The sequence below is a fragment of the Oncorhynchus tshawytscha genome, linkage group LG23 (genome assembly GCF_018296145.1).
Source record: "Oncorhynchus tshawytscha isolate Ot180627B linkage group LG23, Otsh_v2.0, whole genome shotgun sequence".
In the NCBI taxonomy this organism is placed as follows: domain Eukaryota; kingdom Metazoa; phylum Chordata; class Actinopteri; order Salmoniformes; family Salmonidae; genus Oncorhynchus; species Oncorhynchus tshawytscha.
Window position 1 is genome coordinate 11,206,864 of NC_056451.1, and position 24,348 is coordinate 11,231,211.

The 24,348-nt window shown below is 43.6% G+C and overlaps 1 protein-coding gene across 9 annotated transcripts in view; it reads left to right on the top strand.

Moving 5' to 3' along the window:
• The window catches only part of syngap1b (synaptic Ras GTPase activating protein 1b), a 111,656-nt gene that overhangs the window by 52,522 nt on the left and 34,786 nt on the right, over positions 1-24,348 (top strand). For 8 of the 9 annotated variants that reach the window (XM_024385882.2, XM_024385886.2, XM_042304588.1 and 5 more), the window contains exons 4-15: positions 10,313-10,407; positions 11,963-12,084; positions 16,645-16,798; positions 17,387-17,485; positions 19,482-19,721; positions 19,975-20,304; positions 21,963-22,107; positions 22,229-22,373; positions 22,563-22,799; positions 23,082-23,283; positions 23,582-23,790; positions 24,102-24,315. In XM_024385882.2, the coding sequence (XP_024241650.1) occupies positions 10,313-10,407; positions 11,963-12,084; positions 16,645-16,798; positions 17,387-17,485; positions 19,482-19,721; positions 19,975-20,304; positions 21,963-22,107; positions 22,229-22,373; positions 22,563-22,799; positions 23,082-23,283; positions 23,582-23,790; positions 24,102-24,315 (2,192 nt within the window). Of the gene's footprint in view, positions 1-2,210; positions 3,738-10,312; positions 10,408-11,962; positions 12,085-16,644; positions 16,799-17,386; positions 17,486-19,481; positions 19,722-19,974; positions 20,305-21,962; positions 22,108-22,228; positions 22,374-22,562; positions 22,800-23,081; positions 23,284-23,581; positions 23,791-24,101; positions 24,316-24,348 lie in introns of those variants that run through there. The other variant, XM_024385884.2, reaches the window with a different exon arrangement.

Genomic DNA, 24,348 nt, shown 5'->3' on the forward strand with positions numbered 1-24,348 from the left:
CTCTCTGGCTCTGTTTTCACACGTAGAGTGTCTTTACCAGGCTCTCCAGCTGCACTAGTCAGGCCCTTAATTGAATATTTGCACACAGCCGTGTGCTGCAGCTCCGGAGGCACGTGGTTTTCCAGAGATAGAATACCGGTGTTGTCAGGCCAACACTCCCACTCTGACTGACTGTCAACTAAAGGCTCCACCATGCTCTGTGAAGCTAGAAAGGAGCTCATATACTTGGTCTATCAGTAAGTTATAGAGTAAGAATGGATGGGAGATGGGGAGATACAGTATTCACACCATATGGTGGGTGAATGGGATGTTGTAAATGGGAAGGCGATGTATGTGTTATGGGTGTGAGGCCGTAGGGTATCTACAGAAGGTGTGCGAACATCCATGCAAATATCTTCACATGCAAGAGAATGCGTGGGCTTGTGTTGTGAATACTGCACTTAAATTGTGTGTGTGTGTGTGTGTGTGTGTGTGTCTGTACTGTAAACGGTGTCAGTGCCTCCAATGCGTTTCCAGTTTCCCACGTGCCTGTGCCCACCACTGCCAACATCCCAGTTTACTCTATAGCCTTGGCACTCCACCTAGCAAGCTGGCACTGTGCACGCTTCAAGTGTGTCCTCGTTTCATACCATCCCTCTATCCTATCTGATGGAGAGAGACAGGGAGAGAACTATGTGAACGGGTTGGACATTTGTATTGCATGGAGTAAGCAAGGGATGTGAAAAGGAAGAGTAAATGACAGTGGTGAGAGAGACGGAAAGATTACTACAATAGTACATCCGCCTTAGGTTCACATCACTAATGGTAACCATGGAAATAATTATAGAGCAGACACACAGACGTTAGAGAGAATGCAAGAGAGAGAGTGAGAGAGAGAGGGAGCGAGGGGGGGGGTGAACGAGAGAAAATGTGTGTGTGGGAGGGGGTGTAGTAAATTGTTTTCTGCAATACTTAAATTAACCAATCCCTGTAATTCTTATCGCTCAGTGTCTTACTATCTGTAATGCGATGGGTTAAAAAGTTGGTCCAAGCTTACAGTTGTCATGGAAACAGATCCAAGTCACCCTTTACCCATTTGGAAATACTGATGGTTTAAATATACTATAAAGTGCCTTCACCGGCGATGTCTTAAGTGACTGAAATTAAAAATGTCTGGCTTTTTAGCTGTTGGTGATAAAAGAGTACCGCAAATTGTGCTTTGATGTAGGTCTACGTGAAGATAGGCATAGCGTTTTGTCACCATTACAGGTGTGTTTGGGTACTTTTGATGTACTCAGTTATCATTGCCTTTCTTTCCATGATAGATCATGTTATTTGCATTGAAACCATTACACCTACCCCAGATTTGTCTTGTGTCTGTGTGTGTGTGTTTCTGTATGCATGAGCGGGTTGCAACTTTCAGTGTCATAGTCATATTGTTACGCTCATGCCTCCCACACACTTGCCCCTAGCTCTGAACCTCTCATTCTCCCAGATGTGTGTGTGTGAGTGAGAGGGGGCAGGAAGAGAATGATGAAGGGGGTGGAGAGAGAAAAAGAGAGAGCGCATACTGGGCACCTCATACTAGTACTGTACTTACAATCACTCCATTACTCGACTCCCACACCCTTTCAAAAACATCGCTGTCCTATCCCTTTAACAAAACTGAGATAGAGCGAGAGAGAGGGAGATGTGAAGGCAAAGCAAGGCAAGGCATAAGTGCTGCTCCAACCATATACACCTGTGTGACACAGTCTCGTTCGACATAGGTTGGATAAGACCTCCATCGAAGGAGAGGCGGATTACTTGAGGATGGACTATAATTTCTAGCAACTGGATAAGGGATGCTAATTTGGAAATATTCACCCGGTTATTCCATGGTGTAGGACACTGTTCACTTTCGTGTTGCTGTTTCACCGTTATTTTTGTGTGACGTTTGCGTTTTGATGGTCACCAATGATTCGCACTTCCTGTACTTGCAAGAGTAGCCTGTCCAGGCGCTGGCACAGCATCTGCTTAACAGCTGCTAGTTCAATATTCTCTGCCGATTTGGGAACTAAGAAAGCATCGGTCTATCAACGGAAAGAGGACTTCGAATATCTTTCCCCTTGTATAAGAGTAGGACTTGTCGGAGCGCATCCGAACGCGCACTAGCCTATTTCCAATAATTGGCACACAGGACAGGCGGACCTCACGAACCCCCCCCCCCCCCCCCCCACCCCACTCACACACATACACAGCTGCAGATGTCATGGGTTGATCTGCTTATTGTAAAAAACTAAAACTACAAAAAATTAACCAAAAAGTGTTATTATTATTTATTTTAATCATTATTTTATTTTCCCGAAATCGAAATTGAGGTCTTGTAGAAAATCTATCCTCCACACCTGGACAACATCATTTTGTGGATAGAAGGCATAAAACCCTTAAAAACCATTGCTCAATTACAACCAAAACATGAGAGAAATTCGCCTCTGTAGATCTTCTGTAGGTTACCGAGGAAACGGCCGCGGGATTGGGGGCGAGGGCACCGGTGCGAGGGGACAGGGAGAGGCCGGGGAAGAGGAGCTCTCAGCGCGACTGCCCGCCGCGGAACAGCCGCTGCCGGTGCTGGAGAGCTTGGCTGGGGGGAGGTGGTGGAAGAATGAACCATACATCCGTGAGGAATTATAACAGTCGCTGACTTTGGAGACATAGCCTATTTCTAATTCTTCATATTTTCCCATATGGATATACTACTGTAAGAGACGTCTACAAATTCAATCAAGTATAGCCTAGGATAGCTAATATTTTGGTGTTATTTATGTGTGGGGAAATAGTAGCCTACAAAATCATCCTTATTCTCTGTGAGCTTACATGTGGCACTTTAAGGTCATGATAAATATATTTATGAGTACTTTTCAAAAGTATACAGCTTGAAGTTTAGATACTGCACCTTATGAGAAAACTACTGCCTCCCTTCATTGACCTATACACAAATGCCACGAGTAAGGCTATTCATTTTCCCTCTCCTAAATTGTACTTATAAAAACCTCTCATATTTATTTCACTGAGTAAGAATAGATTTTTTTTCATGAGTGAAACATTAAGTTGATCTAGAGATTCCTATTTCAAGATGCCTGGATAGTAAAGTCTGGTAATCAAGTCATTTATAAGTGTATTTATGTGTTGAATATTTAAAGTGTGGACAAAGTTGTTGATAGTTATTTGGCTGTATATTCATTTTTGATTAGAATATATTCTACCGTCTTTGCTTGCTGGTGTTATTTCAATTGGATTCTTTGCTTGAGAATTGACCTCAAGCACTGCCTGAGCAATATATCTGTATGACCAACTCATAGTCTCAGACCTGCAGATGCTGAACTCAATAGGTGAGGCACTTACCTGCTTGACAGCAACCCAGACAAATGCACTTAGGCTAACAGACAAATGCCATGACACACATTCACAATCACGTCCAGTGTCAGCAGATACTCACTGACACCAATGTATTTAATTATATATAGACACTAATGTCAAGGCGTAGTGGAGGAGCATTGATTTACAGCAAGTTTGGGCCCAAAGGAATGTGACAACGACAACAATATCAAACAGACACAGACCGTGGAAAACTATGGTAACTCAAGACAAAGTTGGATATCTAAAGTTGTTTGCTTCGAATTGCCTCCACTTTCTTATCGTGGGCTGAATAGACGATGGACATCTGAAGATACTTTAGAGGTCTGGGATCGAAGCACAACACCTCTCATCTTTCTTAGGTAGGAATCAACACCGTCTTCAACACCAAAGTTGTCATCTGATGTTTCATGTCTCATCTTGGTCATGACCAAGTATGTTGCATTCACCAGATTCTATTCAGGTTCTATACAGTAGGAACAGGCTTTTTGGATTTTTGGATTGTCATGACAACGTATCCTTTCTGACATGCATCAAATTACACTAAGTAAGCTGCCGCTGCCTGCTAAGTGGCAAGCCTAAAAGCTCGACATTGTTTATCTGTTAAATCATTCATCAAAGAAAACTCAGAAATTACTCCTAAGTGCGCATACCATAGAAATAATGGATTAGAATGGGTAAGGCCAAGTCAGTTTGACAGTACACTCAATATGATCACTGGCATTACCCATCACGGAACATTGACTTGAATGAGGATATCAATTCTATAGATTCTATGTCTATGGCTCAGGCATCCTCTAAGGCGTGGTCATACATGTAGAGACATGACCTACATGTTTTGAAATACGTCAAGAAAGATCAACGTAGAACTACAATGGAGTATAGTGTATGTTGCACACAGGAGAGACGATCCTACGGTTGGATTTACAGTTCTTGGATCAAAAGCTAACAGGTCTGCAGACCAGCATTATATGAAAAACAATGGAAAACATACAAAAAGGCTCACAGCATTTCAGACACCCACTCCCTCTCCAGCCTCCATCACTCTGGCTATTGTACTCTCTCTCTCTCTCTCTCTCTCTCTCTCTCGCTCTGTCACTCTCTCTCCTTCGCTGTTTTCCTTCTACCTTTCTACCTCTTGCTTTCTTGCGTTTACCCTCCTGTCTTGCTCTGTCCCTCCCACTCGTTCTCACTCTATACATCCATCTCTCTCCCTCTCTCTCCTTCCTCTCGCTCTCTGCTCTCTCTCTCTCGCTCTTTTACTCCCTCACTCTCCCTCCCTCCCCATCCTGTCTCTCTGAGGGACTAAGCTCGAAGCTGTTGCCACCCACACGTTTCATCTTCAGCTTTCGGCTTGACATCAGATTTACATTCGGAAGGAAAAAGAGTGCACCATTTCACATGCACAAACACATGCCAACGCAAACTGACATGTTCACACATCCATGTGCATGCCAGTGCAAACTGTGCTGTATGCACACAGGCACATGCACACGTGCATCATTGGCGTCATGTATGCTGTAGGCGGCGTATACAAACACATGCACAATTGCAGATGAACACACACGTCATGTGCATCCTGTTGGATCTGTGAACACCTTCTCAGTATAAAAGGTTCTATGGTTAAAGTCAGATGAAGTAACAGAAGAATGAGAACCCTATTGCTTTCTCCTCTATTTTTAGAAGGCTCATTCAAACCATCTCTACATTCCTCTAACCCTCCCTTCATTATGTAATGCCTAGTACTAGGCATAGTACTTTAATATACTACTATACTATTTAAGTCAGTCTAAGGCTATATGTTTTACTGCTTTGCATTCGTCTGTCATTTCAGTTATGGTAATACTAGACATGGTGTACCCCAGATATCCTGAACATTAACTGAATGATATCAGCATGACTATAGATTTTCATTTCCCCCCCACATTTGGAGCGTGTTTCCTCCCTCTGTTGCTTAGCGTTTGCGAAGGTGAATGTGTAGGATGTAGTTTATAGGCTCCTAAGTGTCTTTTCTGTTTCCTGGCTTTGTTATGTGTCTGTAACTCAAATGCAAGGTACTGGGAAAATGTTGCCATGGAAACTAAATAAAGAGCCCGGGTTTGGATCAAAAGGGATTGGGTGAGAAATTGAATGAAATGGACCTATTGAGTCCCTTTTACCAGTGGCTTTTTAACGCATAATCATAAATCAATATTTAATGTGGTCGATTATTGCTGAACACCATTAAGGAGTTCATATAGGACACAAATAATACTGGTGCTACTGCAAAACGTCACACAATTCACGCCTCTCATTTGTCTCCACTTAAGGTAGAAGTTGCTCTAACAACAGATTTAGGATCAGATTACGAATCTCTTCATAAGAAGAGACCATGTTGGGATTAAAAAAGATCTGACCCTATGTCGGTATTTAGAAGCAACTTCAACCCACTCATCTTGTCTCCCCACTCTGAGCATGAAGTGCATGAAGTGTTATAGTAACACATGGACATGACTGAGCAAGTGAGGATATGTGGTTACGTTTGACATGTATAAAAGAAATAGAGCCGTACACTCATAAGTTCCAACGTCAAGGTATGTTTGTGAATGAAGGTACATGGTTGAGCTTATCAGTGTGTGAGCTCCATTTCTTTTATACTGGCACTGCACCCCACTACAGGATGGGTCAGGATGGGTCCTTTAAAATGTCAACTTCACTGGTGTAGGGACATCCCAAGGATCCCGGATAGCACAGACCCTAAAGGATGTACGTTTGATCATGCTTGACTACATTTTACACATGTCTGACTCACCCATCATAATACATACATGATGCTCTTAGGATTTCAATAGCATGATTCCCCTCTCCCCTCCTACTTCATAACATCTGATTTGAGTTCATACGAAAATGACATACTGCTGCTATGACACGTGGGATTACACTTTCCTAATACCAAGTGACAAGCTAGCCCAGACCCCAGATGATCTTGTGTACCATGAACCCTACACAACAGTGTTAGGTCACTTGTCATTTACATCTACTTATGTCATTTCTAGAGCAGAAAATTGTAGTATGAGGAAATGTTTGTGGTAGTTAAAAGTATGTGGGTGCCTGGTTCAAAAGGAATAGTGAAAAAAAGAAAAATACAAGTGCAGATTTTTCCTTTTTCAGGATAGAACAGAAAGTTGCCCATAGTATGTTGTCTCTGGTCATTTAAACATTGTGGCTCAGTTACACACAAGTATAGCATCTAGAATGAAGCATGCTAATGCATTGAGCAAGGAGTATGCTAAGTAGTGCGCTAGTATGGACATTGGGACATAGCACTACAGTACATTACTAGTGGAGATTAGTATGCGCTACACTGCACTACACTGCCTCAGATCCTTTCTTGTAAGTTTGCATATCACTAAGGAATTGGAACAAAGACTGTTGGCATTTGTAAAGCTTTGAAATATCCACTTTTGGAGGTCAAACCGCAACGACTCAAAATCACAACACTGTAATACTGTTTCTTTGTGGATAAAGCAATTAACACTTTATGTTTAAATGGGGCAGAAATCCTTGCTCGGCGATTGCAAAATTTGCCATAATGAGAAAAAAGTGGTGTAATAAATAGAATGTCGATTTTATATTACTAAAATATTGTAGTGAAACGGATCATTAATCCTACTAATATTATCATAATGTTTTATTATGCACAAAGCTCGTATGAATAACTGCAGCCTATCAGGTATATTTAAGTGTTTTGCTCATAATCATTACCAAACATGTACATTACTTTCTTAATTTACTGAGCCAACTGACACTCGGACTTTGCCAAATGATTGTTGTTGCCTAGCAAGCGTTATGCTAAGGGACTCTCAAGGGTTTGTTCTGTTAGTACGGAAGCATCGGAACCTTTATTGCATAAGCACTTCCACAATGTCAGGTTTGGCTTCACACTGTGATTTGAGAGCTTTGAGTGAAGGCCGATGGTGGTGAACAGCAGATACGGAACGACCTTGGTGAACTATTTCCTATTTCCGTAAACTCACCGTCACGCTGCAAGGCTCTGTGCACTTTCAGATCGAACAAAAGGCTTCATTCACCAATCATATCAGAACACAAAACCCAAAGATTTCAAGAGGGGTAACCCATGACAACCAGCGGTGACACTTTACTTGGATAGTCCATCTGTAGATGCTCTACAGACTATCAGCAACATTTCAACTAACTATCTACTAACCCTAAACCTAACTGTTGCTTAATAAACAGATAGTTTGTTGATAGTATGACCATCTGTAGAGCATCTACAGATGGATTATCTGGACGATCCAAATCCACATTCATAAGAATAATATTTGCTGTCTTTTTGAATAATCTCCTTCACATAGTAGACTCAGCGTTGAAAAGAGTGAAGAAAACAACTTGGTAGATCTTCAAACAAATCAAAGGTTTGGCCCAATGATATCCTCCATGAGACCAATATTTTCAGATAATCTTATGAATCTAAATTGGCAACAAAGGACAAAGTTTTCACCCTCATGGAGAGAGCCTGACTCCAAGTTGCTGACTGTTTCCAGCTTATCTAAATGCCTAGCTAGCTAAAGCCACAGAGCAGTCACACCTTTGGACTGTAGGAGGGATACCAGCTGAATTTTCATTTAGCTACTCAGGCATGGCTACAGTCTACTTGCTCTAGGAAAACTAATTTGTTTCGTGAACAGTAGGTCCAGGAGGAAATGATGCACCTCTTAGTTTATGTTGCATTTTGACTGGGGCTGTATTTGGAGTTCATACATAATGACTGTTGTCCTGCCATTTTTCTAACTATGTGAACTGACCAGGAAAAGGTCACATGGTCAGGAAAAAAAACTCTGGTCCCTAAAAATGACGTTTTGTCAATGTCATAAGAGATCATGACACCAGGGTGACTAGAGCCTGTAGTTTTCCTGGTTAGGTTATGTGGTCAGAAATACTCAGGTCCCTTAGTATGAGTATAACTACCTCAATACAGATGTAGGGTCTTAATTTGAGCCAGTTTGCTACAGCAGGAAAACCATTCTGGAGCCAGAGGAAATATGAAGTATTATGTGGATTATAACTAATGGACATTTTTGTAGAGGTTGATATGTTATTAGGGCAAATCAAGTCAAACATTTTTAAGTGGAAATTACAAATGTAAGAAGCCTTTTTAAAGCTGAAATACACTACAAGTAAAAATGTCCTGCTGTGCAGGAAAATTCTCAGAAACAAAAGAATGATCAAATTAAGATCCTGTGTGCTACCCATATTTACAAAGGACAATGGATGGACTAGCAGTTGGTTCATTGGTCTTGGGATTTTCCGCTGTGTATAATGGACATACACCCTTTTGGATTTCATAACCCTCTGTGATTCGTTGACTTGGTTATCATCACAATGAGGATCCTTCCCTAAGGCGCTCGCTCAGCTCAGTGCGTGGGCAGTGGAAAGTAGCATGACAGCGGAGTCATGAGAAAAGATTGACATTTTGAGAAGTAGAGGGAATGTAGAGACCAGATAAAGAGAAGGAATTCAGATAAATGAAAGGAGGATGAAATAGAAGGATGGAGGAGACAAGATACATTAAGTAAAGGGGAAAGACGGGACCATGGGAAAACGTGAAGAGTGAGGAGAGGAAAGAGACTGCGATGAGAGGCTGGAGAGAGGAGAGGATAAATGCACTTTTGAATTATGTAAAATAGCTGCGTGGGAGAGAGGAGGAGTGTGTGTGTATGCCTGAGTATTTGTGTGCCTGTGTGATAGCAGAACCAGGGAGAGCGAGAAGAAGGAGAGAAAGAAAAAGAGAGAGAGAAGAGAGGGTGGGATAAAGAGAGAGACAGAGAATACAAGAGAGAGAGAGAGGGAGAGAGAGCGACAGAGAGCATAAGAGACAGGAAGAATATTTATAGCCTCAAATATGACAATGTTATCATTGATCTATCTCAAAAGAGTGTAGCAGAGAAAGGGATAGGGAGGGAAAGAAAGACTGAAATGAAGGGGCTTCAGATGCTTTCCCACTTTCGTTCCCGTTCCCTTCTTTCCACGATACTGCGTACATTAGTTAACTTCTCCTTGCCTTATCACAGATCTTCTCCTGTGTCCAGCCACTGGTCTCCTCCCGCTGGGCACACACTGGTTGAATGAATGTTGTTTCCACGTAATTTCAGCGGAATTCCTTTGAACCAACGTGGAATAGACGTTGAATTGACGTCTGTGTCCAGTGGGTTCTGCCTTCCATCATGGATAGTACAGAGTGTTAGAGTGGGCTTGTGTGATCCATCTTCTCTACTGTCCGGCCACTGGTCTCCTCTGCCATCCATCATGGATAGTACAGAGTGTATTCCCTTACTGCCTAATTCACTACATTAGGGACTGACTCACGGACGGAAGTCAATAGGAGCTTTGTTTGTGAATGCTCCCCCCTGCTCCCCTCCCTTGGTCCCTGCTTCCTCTCTCCCCTCCCCGACACACTCAGTGCAGATTGTTAATGTTTGCCTCGTCGAACGGCCAGGCAGAAAACCCATCCCTTTCAACTCACTCACCTCACCCCTCCTATGCCCTCCTCTTTCATCTTCCTTCCCATGCAGCTCTCCATCTACATCCCTCATTTTCCTGGTAGGAGGAGAAGAAGTAGGGGATGATGGAGATCAGGGTTAATGGGACATTATCATCGCATTGTTTCTCTCACCCTTAACCTTGCTCTCTTGCTCTCTCCCTTGCAATTTTTATACACACTACCTTCACTTCACCTTCTGTTTTTTTCACGTTACTTGTCAGTTTCTCACACCTTTCCTATCTCCCCTGACCGTATGCATGCACTGTGTGTATCTTCTCTCTTTCGCCCCCGTCTCCCCGCTGACACACATGCCAAGACCATGCCCTCTCTCGCTCCCTGTCTTTTGGATTCTCTCTCTCTCTTTCTCTTACCTGACTTCTTCCCTCTCTCTCTCAGAGAACGCTCGCGCCCGGCGGAAGAGCATAGCCAACGTGAAGCAGCCAAGCATGGAGATCCCTCCCACTGCCCCTCCCCAACCCTTCCGACAATCCGTGAGTACCCCTCCCTCCTACCGCCCTCACTCGCTCCCCCCGTCCCTCTCTCTCTCCCTCCCTTCCCACTCCCCACCACACACCTGTCGCAGGGCCAGTGGAACCCCTCCCTTCCCCGTCCCCCTCGCCCTCTCACCCTCTCTCTCGCCCTCCCTCCCCCATGGCCACTCCTGCCCTCAGCAACGCTACAAGAAAGGGGTCGGTACTCCCCCTCTCTCACTGCCCCTCTCCCCCTGCCTGTCCCTTAGTCTCCCCCACTCCCCCCCTTCTTCTAATTGGCCGGGGGACTGGAGGGTTGCCGCTTCCAGCCCAGTGACTGGACGCCATATCGCACCTCTTCCTCCGATCGAGGTACATGACTCAGATGTCTCTGTATGTGGTGAAGAAACCCCCTGTAAACTTCACGTTACGTCCTTTGCCAAATGCTATGGAGTTTTCTGTTCCCTATGCCAAATGCTATGGAGTTTTCTGTTCCCTATGCCAAATGCTATGGAGTTTTCTGTTCCCTATGCCAAATGCTATGGAGTTTTCTGTTCCCTATGCCAAATGTGATCCACCACTGTGATTCAGTTCTTCTGACTGTATGAGGCTTCAAAGTGTCAGACAGGCCGGCTAATCAAACCAGAATGACTTATCTAGTCCTACCAGTCGGTTACTGTGACGGTCAGCAAATGAGTCAAATTTTTAGTCACTTCTTTAAAACAGACTTCAGTGACACAAAGCTCACAAAAAGTGAATGGTTGGTCTCGATTCAGACCAATTCCTCGCAGAATGGAGTGTTCAATGTTGATGTGTAATGTGCAGATTGATATCTGAGTGGATTTTAGACATGGAGAGAGGTTGAATTCATCTGATTCAGTATTGTAAGACTGTCATAAAAAGCATTGTTATTATTCAGATACAATAGCAGCATGTCTCTCCTTCCACTCTGAGAGGAAAAGGCTGCATAGTAGTTGCATGGAACCTTATACTGCATGTTGCGGAGAATGACATCATTCATTGATTTTCATTCTACTATTGAAGCCCTGTTCTCCCTGTCAGCACTTGTTATAAAAGACACCGTATCAACACCCAGCCTGTTAGATTAGACCTGTGTTATATACTGACTAAATCAGCTGATTAAAATCAGGGGAATATGGTTGCATGGAAGCACAGGACAAAACTGCACTGCAATATGAAGCTCCTTTTTTTACTGAGGTCCAGTGTATGCTGTTGGATTGTGGGTATATTTATGGCACAACACCACCCACTGTTGGTTACCAGATGATACTACACTAATCTACTACTGCTGTATTGTGGATGTGTGACTGATATAATATGCAATAAATCTTTCTGTTGCTCTCCCCCTTCGTGCATCTGTCATTCACTAAATCACATATGTCCTCTGTTCTTCTTCCAATCCATTTTGGGCACGAAATATCGATCTTTCCCCTCTCGACAACTCTGATCTTTCTCCTTTCCTGTGTCCCCTCCCTCCCTCTCTCCCTCTCTCCATCCCTGTTTCACACCCTCTCATTCTTCACCTCCTCCCTCTCTCCATGGCTGCCCTGTTCAGAGTTTCCTCAGTAGAAGGTTGAAGGGCTCTATCAAGAGGGCTAAGAGTCAGCCCAAACTGGACCGCACCAGCAGCTTTCGACACATGATCCTCCCCCGCTTCCGTAGTGCCGACCAGGACAGGTACGAGTCTCTGTGTGTGTCTGTGTGTGATTCTGTGAGGGTGTGCGTGTGTTCCCTGCTCTCTCTGTTCCGGAGCAGGTCAGGCAGGCAGTTAACTTGTCTTTCTTATGTGTGTGTGTACACTCCTACCTGTGTGTCCACATGTATGTGGGACTCTTAAAGATGCTTTCTTGTGTCTATTTTGAATACCTTGCAAGGACAATGTGGCATGTACTGTGTTTTACTATTACTCCTAGCTTTAATGAAACCAGTAAGCTTTAACAGTAAGTGTTTGTTTCACAACCGCCCCTTTCAGTGTCGCTGCACTCCCATTTTACATACTACATTGTTTATGACTGCTTAATACATGGAGAATACCAATAGAAGATTTCATTTTAAAAAGTCCTGACGTTTCCATGGCAACCATCAGACAGCCGTATGGCCACAGAACAGACATACAGTTGAAGTCGGAAGTTTGTATACACTTAGGTTGGAGTCATTAAAACTCGTTTTTTTCAACCACTCCACAAATTTCTTGTTATTAACAAACTATAGTTTTGGCAAGTCGGTTAGGACATCTACTTTGTGCATTTTTCCAACAATTCTTTACAGACAGATTATTTCACTTATAATTCACTGTATCAGAATTGCAGTGGGTCAGAAGTTTACATACACTAAGTTGACTGTGCCTTTAAACAGCTTGGACAATTCCAGAAAATGATGTCATGGCATTAGAAGCTTCTGATAGGCTAATTGACATCATTTGAGTCAATTGAAGGTGTACCTGTGGATGTATTTCAAGGCCTAACTTCAAACTCAGTGCCTCTTTGCTTGATATCATGGGAAAATCAAAAGAAATCAGCCAAGACCTCAGAATTTTTTTGTAGACCTCCACAAGTCTGGTTCATCCTTGGGAGAAATTTCCAAACGCCTGAAGGTACCACGTTCATCAATACAAAGAATAGTACGCAAGTACAAACACCATGGGACCACGCAGCTGTCATACTGCTCAAGAAGGAGACACGTTCTGTCTCCTGGAGATGAACGTACTTTGATGAGAAAAGTGCAATCAATCTGAGAACAACAGCAAAGGACCTTGTGAAGGTGCTGGAGGAAACAGGTACAAAAGTATCTCTATCCACAGTAAAACGAGTCCTATATCGACATAACCTGAAAGGCCGCTCAGCAAGGAAGAAGCCACTGCTCCAAAACCGCCATAAAGAAAGCCAGACTACGATTTGCATCTGCACATGGGGACTTTTTGGAGAAATGTCCTCTGGTCTGAAACAAAATAGAACTGTTTGGCCATAATGTTCATCGTTATGTTTGGAGGAAAAGGGGGGGGGGGGCTTGCAAGCCGAAGAACACCATCCCAACCGTGAAGCACGGGGGTGGCAGCATCATGTTGTGGAGGTGTTTTGCTGCAGGAGGGACTGGTGCACTTCACAAAATAGATGGCATCATGAGGGAGGAAAATTACGTGAATATATTGAAGCAACATCTCAAGACATCAGTAAAAGCTTGGACACATATGGGTCTTCCAAATGGACAATGACCCCAAGCATACTTCCAAAGTTGTGGCAAAAGGGCTAAAGGACAACAAAGTCAAGGTATTGGAGTGGACATAACAAAGCCCTGATCTCAATCCCATAGAAAATGTGTGGGCAGAACTGAAAAAGTGTGTGCGAGCAAGGAGGCCTACAAACCTGACTCAGTTACACCAGTTCTGTCAGGAGGAATGGGACAAAATTCACCCAACTTATTGTGGGAAGCTTGTGGAAGGCTACCTGAAACATTTGACCCACGTTACACAATTTAAAGGCAATGCTACCAAATACTAATTGGATGTATGTAAACTTCTGACCCACTGGGAATGTGATGAAAGAAATACAAGCTGAAATAAATAATTCTCTACTATTATTCTGACATTTCACATTCTTAAAATAAAGAGGTGATCCTAACTGACCTAAAACAGGGAATTTTTACTAGGATTAAATGTCAGGAATTGTGAAAACTGAGTTTAAATGTATTTGGCTAAGGTGTATGTAAACTTCAGACTTCAACTGCATCTCTCTTAGTCTCTCTCTCTCTGTTTTCTCATCAACCCTGTTACTCCCTTCTTCTCTAAATTACCCTAGTTTACATAACAACTTGATTTCCTCTGAGAGGTACTCTCTTCCACCATCTTCCCCCTCTCCTTCTCTCTCCTTCTGTCTCTCTCGCCCTCTCACCCTCCCTTTCTCGACCTCCCCCACTGTCCTTTATTTCTCTCATTCTGACTCATTTCTTTGGATCTATTTTTATCTCTCTCTCTCTCTCTCTCTCTCTCTCTCTCTCTCTCTCTCTCTCTCCTACTCCATTGTAAGTATTCAATGTTCTGATGCCCATTATGAGTGAATGTCCACAAAAACAGTGGCACAGGGAGAACGCGAGAGAGCTGGATGCATCAGGGACATCATAGTAGGGAGACTGTTACTTCCTTTTTTCTGCTTTTTCTGTGTTGTGGTCACTGTCATTCCCCTTTCTGTCATTCTGTATCTGTCTCCTCTTCAGTTCAGTGGCATTGTGGCATAATCGGTGTGTGTGTGTGTCTGTATGTATAAGTCAGTGTGGGCGGGCATGGCGGGCAAGCGTCATGGACAATTCTATTCACGTGTTGCTCTGTGCCTTATGCATGTACAGTATGGCTGTCAATAGAAATGTAGCTTTGTTGTCCAAGAACTATCGTGGTAACACTATTGTGGTTATGCTCAAATCTAATCTAATCCAGTGAAACTCTAATTGAATGCTAATGTGCTTACTTCTTCAGATGACAATTAGACCCATTGTGAGACTAGCAGCACATTGTTTTTTGATGTGACCTCTTTTGACGCTCACATAACACAGAATTTGTGAGTACAGATGGATTCCTTTGGCATGAAAAGCAGAATGGTTGCGTGCTGTTTCTCATTTTTTTCAGAATCAGATATGCTCAAGTGTATCTCAGAAAAACTCCACTGGGCCTGTCGTTGTGAAAGATCTCTAGCTCTCTGTGCCCTCAATGACTGATTATATTCCAGTCCCCTTGTCACAGTTCCATTTGTTAGTTAGTGAGATTGTAGGGAGCTATAAACAGAGGGTAGTCCCTTTAGTGCAAGAAGTGTATACCGACATTCAAATGAAAAATATTGACAGTGGTTGCATTTTTTTGGGCCACATGGTGCCAGTTGCCCTTGTTGACTTAATCATCCCCCTAATCAAATCAAATTGTATTTTTCACATGCTTTGTAAACAACAGGTGTAGTCCTTACAGTGAAATGCTTACTTACAGGCCCTTCCCAACAATGCAGAGGGAAAAAAAGAAAAGTAATAACACTAGGAATAGACACACCATGAGTAACGATAACTTGGCTATATACACGGAGTACCAGTACTGAGTCGGTGTGCAGGGGTACGAGGTAATGGAGGTAGATATGTACAGGATAAAGGTAGGGATAAAGTGACTAGGTAACAGGATAGATAATAAACAGTAACAGTAGCTCACATGTGATGAGTCATAAGAGATGCAAAAAAAGTGTCATAGTGATAGTGAAATAGTTAACCAATAGCTACACGGACTAGCTATTTAGCAGTATTATGGCATGGGGGTGGAAGCTGTTTAGGGTCCTGTTGGTTCCAGACTTGGCGCATCGGTACCACTTGCCATGCGAAAGCAGAAAGAAGAGTATGACTTTTTAGGGCCTTCCTCTGATACCGCCTGGTATAGAGGTCCTGGATGGCAGGGAGCTCGGCCCCAGTGATGTTCTGGGCCGTACGCACTGCCCTTGTAGCTCCTTGCGGTTGGATGCCAAGCAGTTTCCATACCAGGCGGTGATGCAGATACGGTAGTCACTGGGAAGCTGTAACCTATGCGACACCTCGTTGACCCTCCGGAGAACCTTGAATGGCCCAACAAACTGGGGGCTCAGCTTCTTGAAGGACAGGCGGAGTGGGAGGTTCCTGGTAGAGGAACGGGGGTCGTCTGCTCCTTTTGACGGTGGACGGCAGGCTGGAGTCTCACGTGAGCATCGCTCCACACTTCTGCGCACCTGAACCACTCATCAACCGCAGGAGCTGATCCACGGAGCCAGGTCCGGCTGAAAACCCAGATCACACTGAAAGGGGCTCAAACCAGTGGAGGAGTGACGAGCAGAGTACGTCCAGAACTCACTACATGGAAGGAATCGAGCCCCCAGCCGCGCGTCCAGGAGGCCTAGAAAAAGAGCAAAAGGAGTACGGGAAAAACACGCTGGTTGACTTGATTAAACATATAAGACGAACTGGCGCAGAGAGACAGGAAACACAGGGATAAATACACTGGGGAAAATAAGCGACACCTGGAGGGGGTGCAGACAATCACAGGAACAGGTGAAACAGATTAGGGCGTGACAGTGACATGTTCTAAAACTTTTGACCGGTAGTGTATATGTGGCTGTTTGGCTGTGGAAAAGTTACCCTTTATAACCACAGTTCAGAATGCTGTGTACTGTATCCTTGATGCGGTGTAATGTAATGTATGGGACTCACTCTGCTCCTCTCACTGTGTCTCTGCTCCCCACCCAGAACGCGCCTGATGCAGAGCTTCAAAGAGTCCCACTCCCATGAGTCCTTGCTGTCTCCCAGCAGCGCTGCCGAGGCGCTGGACCTCACCCTGGATGAGGACGCCATCATCAAGCCCGTCCACTCCAGCATCCTGGGACAGGAGTACTGTTTCGAGGTGACGCTGACACGACACACACACACACACAATGAACACAGATAGTGCTACTAATTAAACCTGGGTTCAAATACTATTTGAAATCATTTCAAATAACTTTTCTGGGCTTGATTGAGCTTGCCTGGTGCACTGGAACCAATAGAAGAAAATAAAGTTCAAATCCTGCCCATCTGCCACTCCGGGCAGGCTAAAGCAAACACATTAACACATATTAAAGATTTCAAATAGCATTTGAACCCAGGTCTGTCTACTATTGTTACTAATGCTACTAATGTTGGGTAGAAGTCTCTCCATTGGCATCAACAAAAGGATTTATTGAATAAGGCTGTGATTTTTTAAAATCTAGTTATCTGTGGAAAAGATATCAAAAAGAAAGCCAACAAGCGGCTCGAAATGAGCTCATGTCCCAAGTTGATTTGTCACAGAAATTTGTTGTGAAAACGGCTTTCACTGCATGGCTCACTTTCCCATAGCCGACGTGTACATGACACAAGTCTCTATGATTTAAAGGACGTTGTTATGCCACTTGTCATCTTCTCCCAAGTTGCTAATGGTTGTGGCTGTTGATGTTACCGTTGGTAACCTCAGGTGACTACGGCTTCAGGAACCAAGTGCTTTGCATGTCGCTCGGGTGCAGAGAGAGACAAATGGATCGAGAATCTTCAGAGAGCTGTCAAACCCAACAAGGTGGGGAAACAAGGACGAGAAATTAAGCTACTTCTCTGTCTGTCAGTGCTTCCCTCCTTCTCCCCTGTCTTCAATATGTCTGTGTCAATCTGAGCATTTCCTCATTTTGTTTACTGTAACCTCCATGTGCTCTCTGTTTGTCTATGTCTGTAATGTATAGTCACCAGATACAGTACATATTAAAACACAGCACTTCTACACTATCATCCGAGTTAAATAAAGAACTAAAAAGACGCAAACTCAGCACTTTAGATGCGGTTGATTAAAACCGATCTTCTAATTTCAGCTCAGCTTGATCTCCTAGGTCTGCGTAATAGGCCCCTTCCCTCCCCTCCCTCTCATCAAAAGAGCCATTACGTGAGACAGATAACTGCTCTCGGTGGCAGCAAGGGAGCTGCAGTTATTAAGGCAAACCGAGAGGAAACATCAGCCCGAGTGGATTGACTCATCCAGATGCGGTGACTGCAGGGTTCCTGGCCTGAATCACGGGGCTCCAAGGACTCGACACGGGGGCTGCAAAATATCCTCTGCACCCTCATGAATCTCCAACACGATAGATGATGGGAGAGATAAGACGAGGTGCGACGTCGATAGAGACCAGGATGTTCATTAGGTTTCGCAACCGTCGCTGGGCAGACAGACGCTCTTGATTCTTCTTCCTATTGAAATTCATGATGAACAGTTGAAAGGGTTGTATCGGCGGACGTCTGCATTTATTGTCAGGCGGCATACCAATGGAGTACTTAAGAAATAACTACTTTGGAAAATTGGTGATATACTTAGCAATCGAAATTCGGTATTAAGAGCTGATCTGAGCCAAGGCTGAGCGATCCAGTGGCATTTCAGACTAGTTCAAATGACTCACCCCTGACTAAAACATCACTCTGTGCAATCTGCAGAGCACGTTCTCCTCCCATGGGGGGATTTCAGACATAGTTGGCTCTTTGTAAACATGTTCAGAAAATGCAGCTCTCTGCTGCAACATTACCAATCACACGTCCACTTTCTGTCTCTCATGCCTCCAGTACATATGTGTTCTCTAATTTATCTCCAGTACATATGTGTTCTCTAATTTATCTCCAGTACATATGTGTTCTCTAATTTATCTCCAGTACATATGTGTTCTCTAATTTATCTCCAGTACATATGTGTTCTCTAATTTATCTCCAGTACATATGTGTTATCTAATTTATCTCCAGTACATATGTGTTATCTAATTTATCTCCAGTACATATGTGTTATCTAATTTATCTCTATCCATATGTGTGCATATTGTTCTTAGACTGTTCTTAATCAGTGGTGGAAAAGGTACCGAATAGTCATAGTTGAGTAAAAGTGAAGATACCTTAATATACAATGGCCCAAGTAAAAGTGAAAGTCACCCAGTAAAATGTTACTTGAGTAAAAGTCTAAAAATATTTAGTTTTAAATATACTTAAGTATCAAAAGTAAATGAAATTGCTAAAATATACTTAAGTATCAAAAGTAAAAGTATAAACCATTTCAAATTCTTTATATTAAGCAATCTTGACGGCACACTTGTATTTTTTATTGACGAATAGCCAGGGGAACGCTCCAACACTCGGACATAATTTACAAACGAAGCATTTGTGTTTTGTGAGTCCGCCAGATAAGAGGCAGGAGGGAGGACCAGGGATGTTCTCTTGATAAGTGTGTGAATTGGACCATTTTCATGTCAAAATGTCACGAGTACTTTTGGGTGTCAGGGAAAATGTAGTAAAAAGTACATTATTTTATTTTGGAATGTACTGTAGTGAAGTTAAATATATATAGTGAAGTACAGATACCCCCAAAAAACTACTTAAGCAGTACTTTAAAGCATTTTTACTTAAGTACTTTACACCACTGTTCTTAACCCACTCAACCCTCCCTCTCCCTTTGGCTTTCTTTTTCTCTTTGGTCTTTTCCCCTTTGGTTTTCGTTCCTCCCTGTTCTGCCTTGTCCTCTTGCCACCCTCTCTTCGAACCCTCTTCAGGACAACAGTCGGAGGGTGGACAACGTGCTGAAACTCTGGATCATCGAGGCGCGGGAACTTCCCGCCAAGAAGCGCTACTACTGCGAACTTTGTCTGGACGACATGCTTTACGCACGCACCACAAGCAAGCCCCGGACTGACACCGTGTTCTGGGGCGAGCACTTTGAGTTCAACAACTTACCAGCCGTCCGCAACCTACGCCTTCATCTCTACAAGGAGACTGACAAGAAGAGACGCAAGGTGAAGGGACAACTCTCTCACCAGTGTGCAAAACTGGATAAAACTGGTCAAAATTACATTTTTTGCAGGCTGGTTAAAGCACTGCTGTGGTTTAATGACAGTAGCTTGCCCAAAGATTAGGCGCGGGAATAAATGTACTTTAGTTTCATTACTATCCTCTTTTTCTCCTTAACCTTAAAGGCCCATAACTCTTGACCACAAAGTCCCACATTAAGTTTCTCTGATTTATGCCTTATTTCCCCTCTTCTATCAGGAAAAGAGCACATACCTGGGACTGGTCAGTATCCCTATCTCCAGCATCACGGGCCGACAGTTTGTGGAGCAGTGGTACCCGGTCATCCAGCCTAGCGTCCTGGCCAAGGGGCAAGCAGGGGGCAAGATCATCAATGCCTCCCTACGCCTCAAATCCCGCTACCAGACCATGAGCATCCTGCCCATGGAGCTGTACAAGGAGTTTGCCGAGTATGTTACCAATAACTACCGGACTTTGTGTGCGGTGCTGGAGCCTCTACTGAGCGTGAAGAGTAAAGAAGAGGTGGCCTGTGCACTGGTCCACATACTACAGAGCACGGGGAAAGCAAAGGTAAGTATTGGCATGAAACTGAAGTTGTTACTTCAGTAGTACACACAATGCAAGGTCATATTCCTGTATACACCTACCTCACTGTATCCTGTGTATATACCAGATAAATGCTGTTTTTGATTTGATTACATAATATTGATGGAACAGGAGTAGGGGGGGGGGGCATTACTGCCAAATAGATCAGTGTCATAACCGTATTCTTTAAATACATAGGATGTGGTGTTGTAATGTAACCAGTGTAACATGTGTCATGCTAATGTAACCATCCTATTACTTGATGGCCCATGTTCTACCAATATGTCATGCAGACGAGCCATTGTTTACTTTACTGGCCACACTGGATATTCATTCAGTCCTTGAATTTGGGCAGTTCATGGTAGGGCTCAATGCCATGCTATGTAGGAGATGTAGGATGTAGGAGACAGGCAAACATCGCTTCCATTGGTCGATTATCAATTAAATTATTATTGAAACACAAAACGCAACAAAACATTCCATAGCATTTTTTACCTCTCTTTTGGAATTTTCCACAACCACAACTTCTACAACCTCAGGTTCCCTTCGAAATCAGACTGTCTCCACCAGTATCTCCCTGAGAAATAAATGTTTGTGTGATGTCACTGTACCGAATGTATAGCTAGATGATGCATTGTTTGGGTGGTCCTAGGTTGAAAATACTGTCAACCAGCATTATCATCTACAAACGAAACACACTATCATGTCAACGATCTGCATATCTAGATTTAGCTGGTTGAAATAAAGGCATTGGGCATCTTGTGTGGTTTATGCAGTGTATACATGATGTAGCTAGTTATCATTAGATTATTTGAGTACAAAACAGTCCAAATACAAAAGATGTCAGCTAGCTAAGTGGCCATGTTAGCAAGCTTGAACATTGAACACACTAAGGTTAGCAGCTAATGTAGAAAACCCAGGCTAAAAATGCAACCCAACACTTACCTACCTGTTCATGAGGATGGTGGCCATTTCGGCAACACTCTTCTAACTTTCAAAATTAATTCCTATGTCTATCCGGTTTCTGGATTGGTCATGAGCAGTCTTTTTCGTGCTTCTTTTTCTCTTTTGGGGTCGAGTTGATTCAGATCCAAGAACTGAGAATGATGCTTGTTTCTGTCTACATTTTCTGAAAATGCTGACCCTGCTACCAGGACAGTTTATCTGCAAACAAGTTAGCTAGCTTGTTTGCTTCGTCTGCTCTGTATTTGTTTCTGGCGACTGTAGCTTGCAAGTGACTTTCACTTCCGCTCCAGCTCCGGAGCATGGCAGCAGGGTTGTTTGAGTAGACAGGATTTAGTGCAAAGACACACCTTGCCCAGAAGGCCAGCCCAAGGCGGCTCAGGGCTCCATCCCCTTGTTTTCGTTCAAAATGAAAACGCAACAGAAGAAGTGGGGCGGCATGGAGGTGCCCACAACCTGCGGATTCTATCTTTAAGGCACTATGAACTACAAAATGAACACTAGTTTGACTACTTCTTGGTTTTCTTACCAAACCATAAGCCAAAAGAGATAACAAATTACATTCTGACCTGAGGAAAGGCATTATATCCTCAAAATTAAATTTGAGAGTACCCAATAGATTATAATTGAATGTTTTAAAAAGAAAGTCTATGCTATGTTGACATTTTGTTTTTTCCCAGGATTTTCTTTCGGACATGGCGATGTGTGAGGTAGATAGATTCATTGACCGAGAACACCTTATCTTCAGAGAGAATACTCTGGCCACCAAAGCCATAGAAGAGTACCTCAAGCTGATTGGACATAAGTACCTCAAGGATGCAATAGGTGTGGCCTTCAAATGCTTCACATTAATCACTCAATACATGTTGTTGAGCTGTTCTTGCTGTGATATATTCATTATCTTTCTGTGTTTGCCTAATGGTCAGTGATATTGTGTTTGTTTCAGGGGAGTTCATAAGGGCACTGTACGAATCAGAAGAGAACTGTGAGGTGGACCCCATGAGGACACCACCCTCTGTCCTTCCAGATCACCAAGCCAATCTCCGCATGTGCTGCGAACTGGCACTCTGCAAAATCGTCAACTCCCATTGGTCAGTAGACTTACTATTTTTTTCATTCAATCAGGATTACTCCTGGGCTACAGCACCCAAAGACTTATTTACAGAATTTTGATTGTTGAACACCAGATTTGCATTCAGTTGTTGGGATACACTGCCTGACTAAAGCAGAATATCCTAACAAATGATAATAACACACTGAATATTTGTATCTCTCTGCAGTGTGTTTCCTCGAGAGCTGAAGGAGGTGTTTGCCTCGTGGAGGGTGCGCTGTGCTGAGAGGGGGAGGGAGGACATCGCAGACCGCCTAATCAGCGGCTCCCTTTTCCTGCGCTTCCTGTGTCCGGCCGTCATGTCCCCCTCCCTGTTCAACCTGACCCAGGAGTACCCAGACGAGCAGACATCTCGCACGCTCAGCCTCATCTCCAAAGTGGTGCAGAACCTGGCCAACTTCTCCAAGTCAGTTCATTCATTCACTACAACTTATAATGTTATAATGTTATGCTTATGCTAAAACTTTTGTAATATTTAGTATTTTTCCAGGACACAGATTAAGCCTAATCCTGGACTAAAAAGTGTGCTCAATGTAGATTCTCCATTGAAAGTGCTTATTAGTTATTAATCCAGGGTTGGGCTAATTCTGTGTCCGGGAAACCAGCCAATGATGTAATCTCTGTGAGTATACAGCATTTTGACTCTTCTTCTTCTTCTTCTCTCTCTCTCTATCTCTCACTCCCTCAGATTTGGTATGAAAGAGGAGTACATGTGCTTCATGAATGAGTTCTTAGAGATGGAGTGGGGCTCCATGCAACAATTCCTCTATGAGATCTCCAACCTGGACAGTGTGAGCAACGCGGGGGGCTTCGAGGGCTACATCGACCTGGGCAGGGAGCTGTCCATACTGCACAGCCTCCTCTGGGAGGTCATGGCCCAGCTCAGCAAGGTAGGGAGGATCAGGGTAAATATTAACAATATAACCTCTACAATATATGGTTACAGATAACCAATGTGGTGTTATTCAATAATGATTGAGTCCAATTAGGAATCAGGACAATAAAATAACTATGTATGGTCTTGACACACCAGTAATCTGAAAGTATGAGTCAGTAGAATGAATGGAATGATTGAGTATACTTGCAATTTTCAAGAATAAGATACTTAAAAAATTGAACCATTTGAATGCTTTTCCTATTGTCATTGCTAACTTGTATTCATGTCAGTCTTCTAACCCTAACCCACAGGATGCCATTATCAAACTGGGTCCCTTGCCCCGCCTCTTGAATGACATCAGCATGGCCCTGCGCAACCCCCACCTGCAGAGGCAGCCCAGCCACCAGAACCAGACAGATAGAGTCCATGAGAGACAGACGGAGAGGCTGCTCTCACGACCCAGCTTCCACAGGGGAGTCTCCTCGGAGTTCCAGAATCTCATGATGAAGGATCTCAACAGGTAGTGCCCTGGCTTTATTTAATCCTATGGGCCTATTTCCTGGAAACAGGTTAAGTATAGTCCTGGACAAAAAAAGCACTTTGAATGGAGAATTTCAGTTGAACATACTTTTTTTGTCTAGGATTAGGTTTAATCTGTGTTGGGGAAACCAGCCCTAGGAGGATGGTTGGTTGGTACTTTTGTAACGGGTTTTGCCTTTCCTGCCATAAGGCTGTAGTTGGGTTGTGGCTTTTATGCCAAACTTGTAATACACCTATAACCTTGTCATCGTCTTCTCCAATCTGTTGCCATGTGTTGTTGCCTTTCTTAAGCTCCATAGATATCACTCGCTTGCCTTCCCCTACATCTGGTGTGTCCAGTGGGGGGGTCATGCCTTCTCGTGCTCATGCTCAGCTGAGTTTCCAAGAGCGCGATCACCCACATCGAGCCTCCAAAGACGTTTTCTATGTAACCCGCCCTCCCTTGGCCCGATCCAGCCCTGCCTACTGCACCAGTAGCTCCGATATCACCGAGCCAGACCACAAGGTTAGTTGAATTCTAGAGTTTTGATAGCATTAA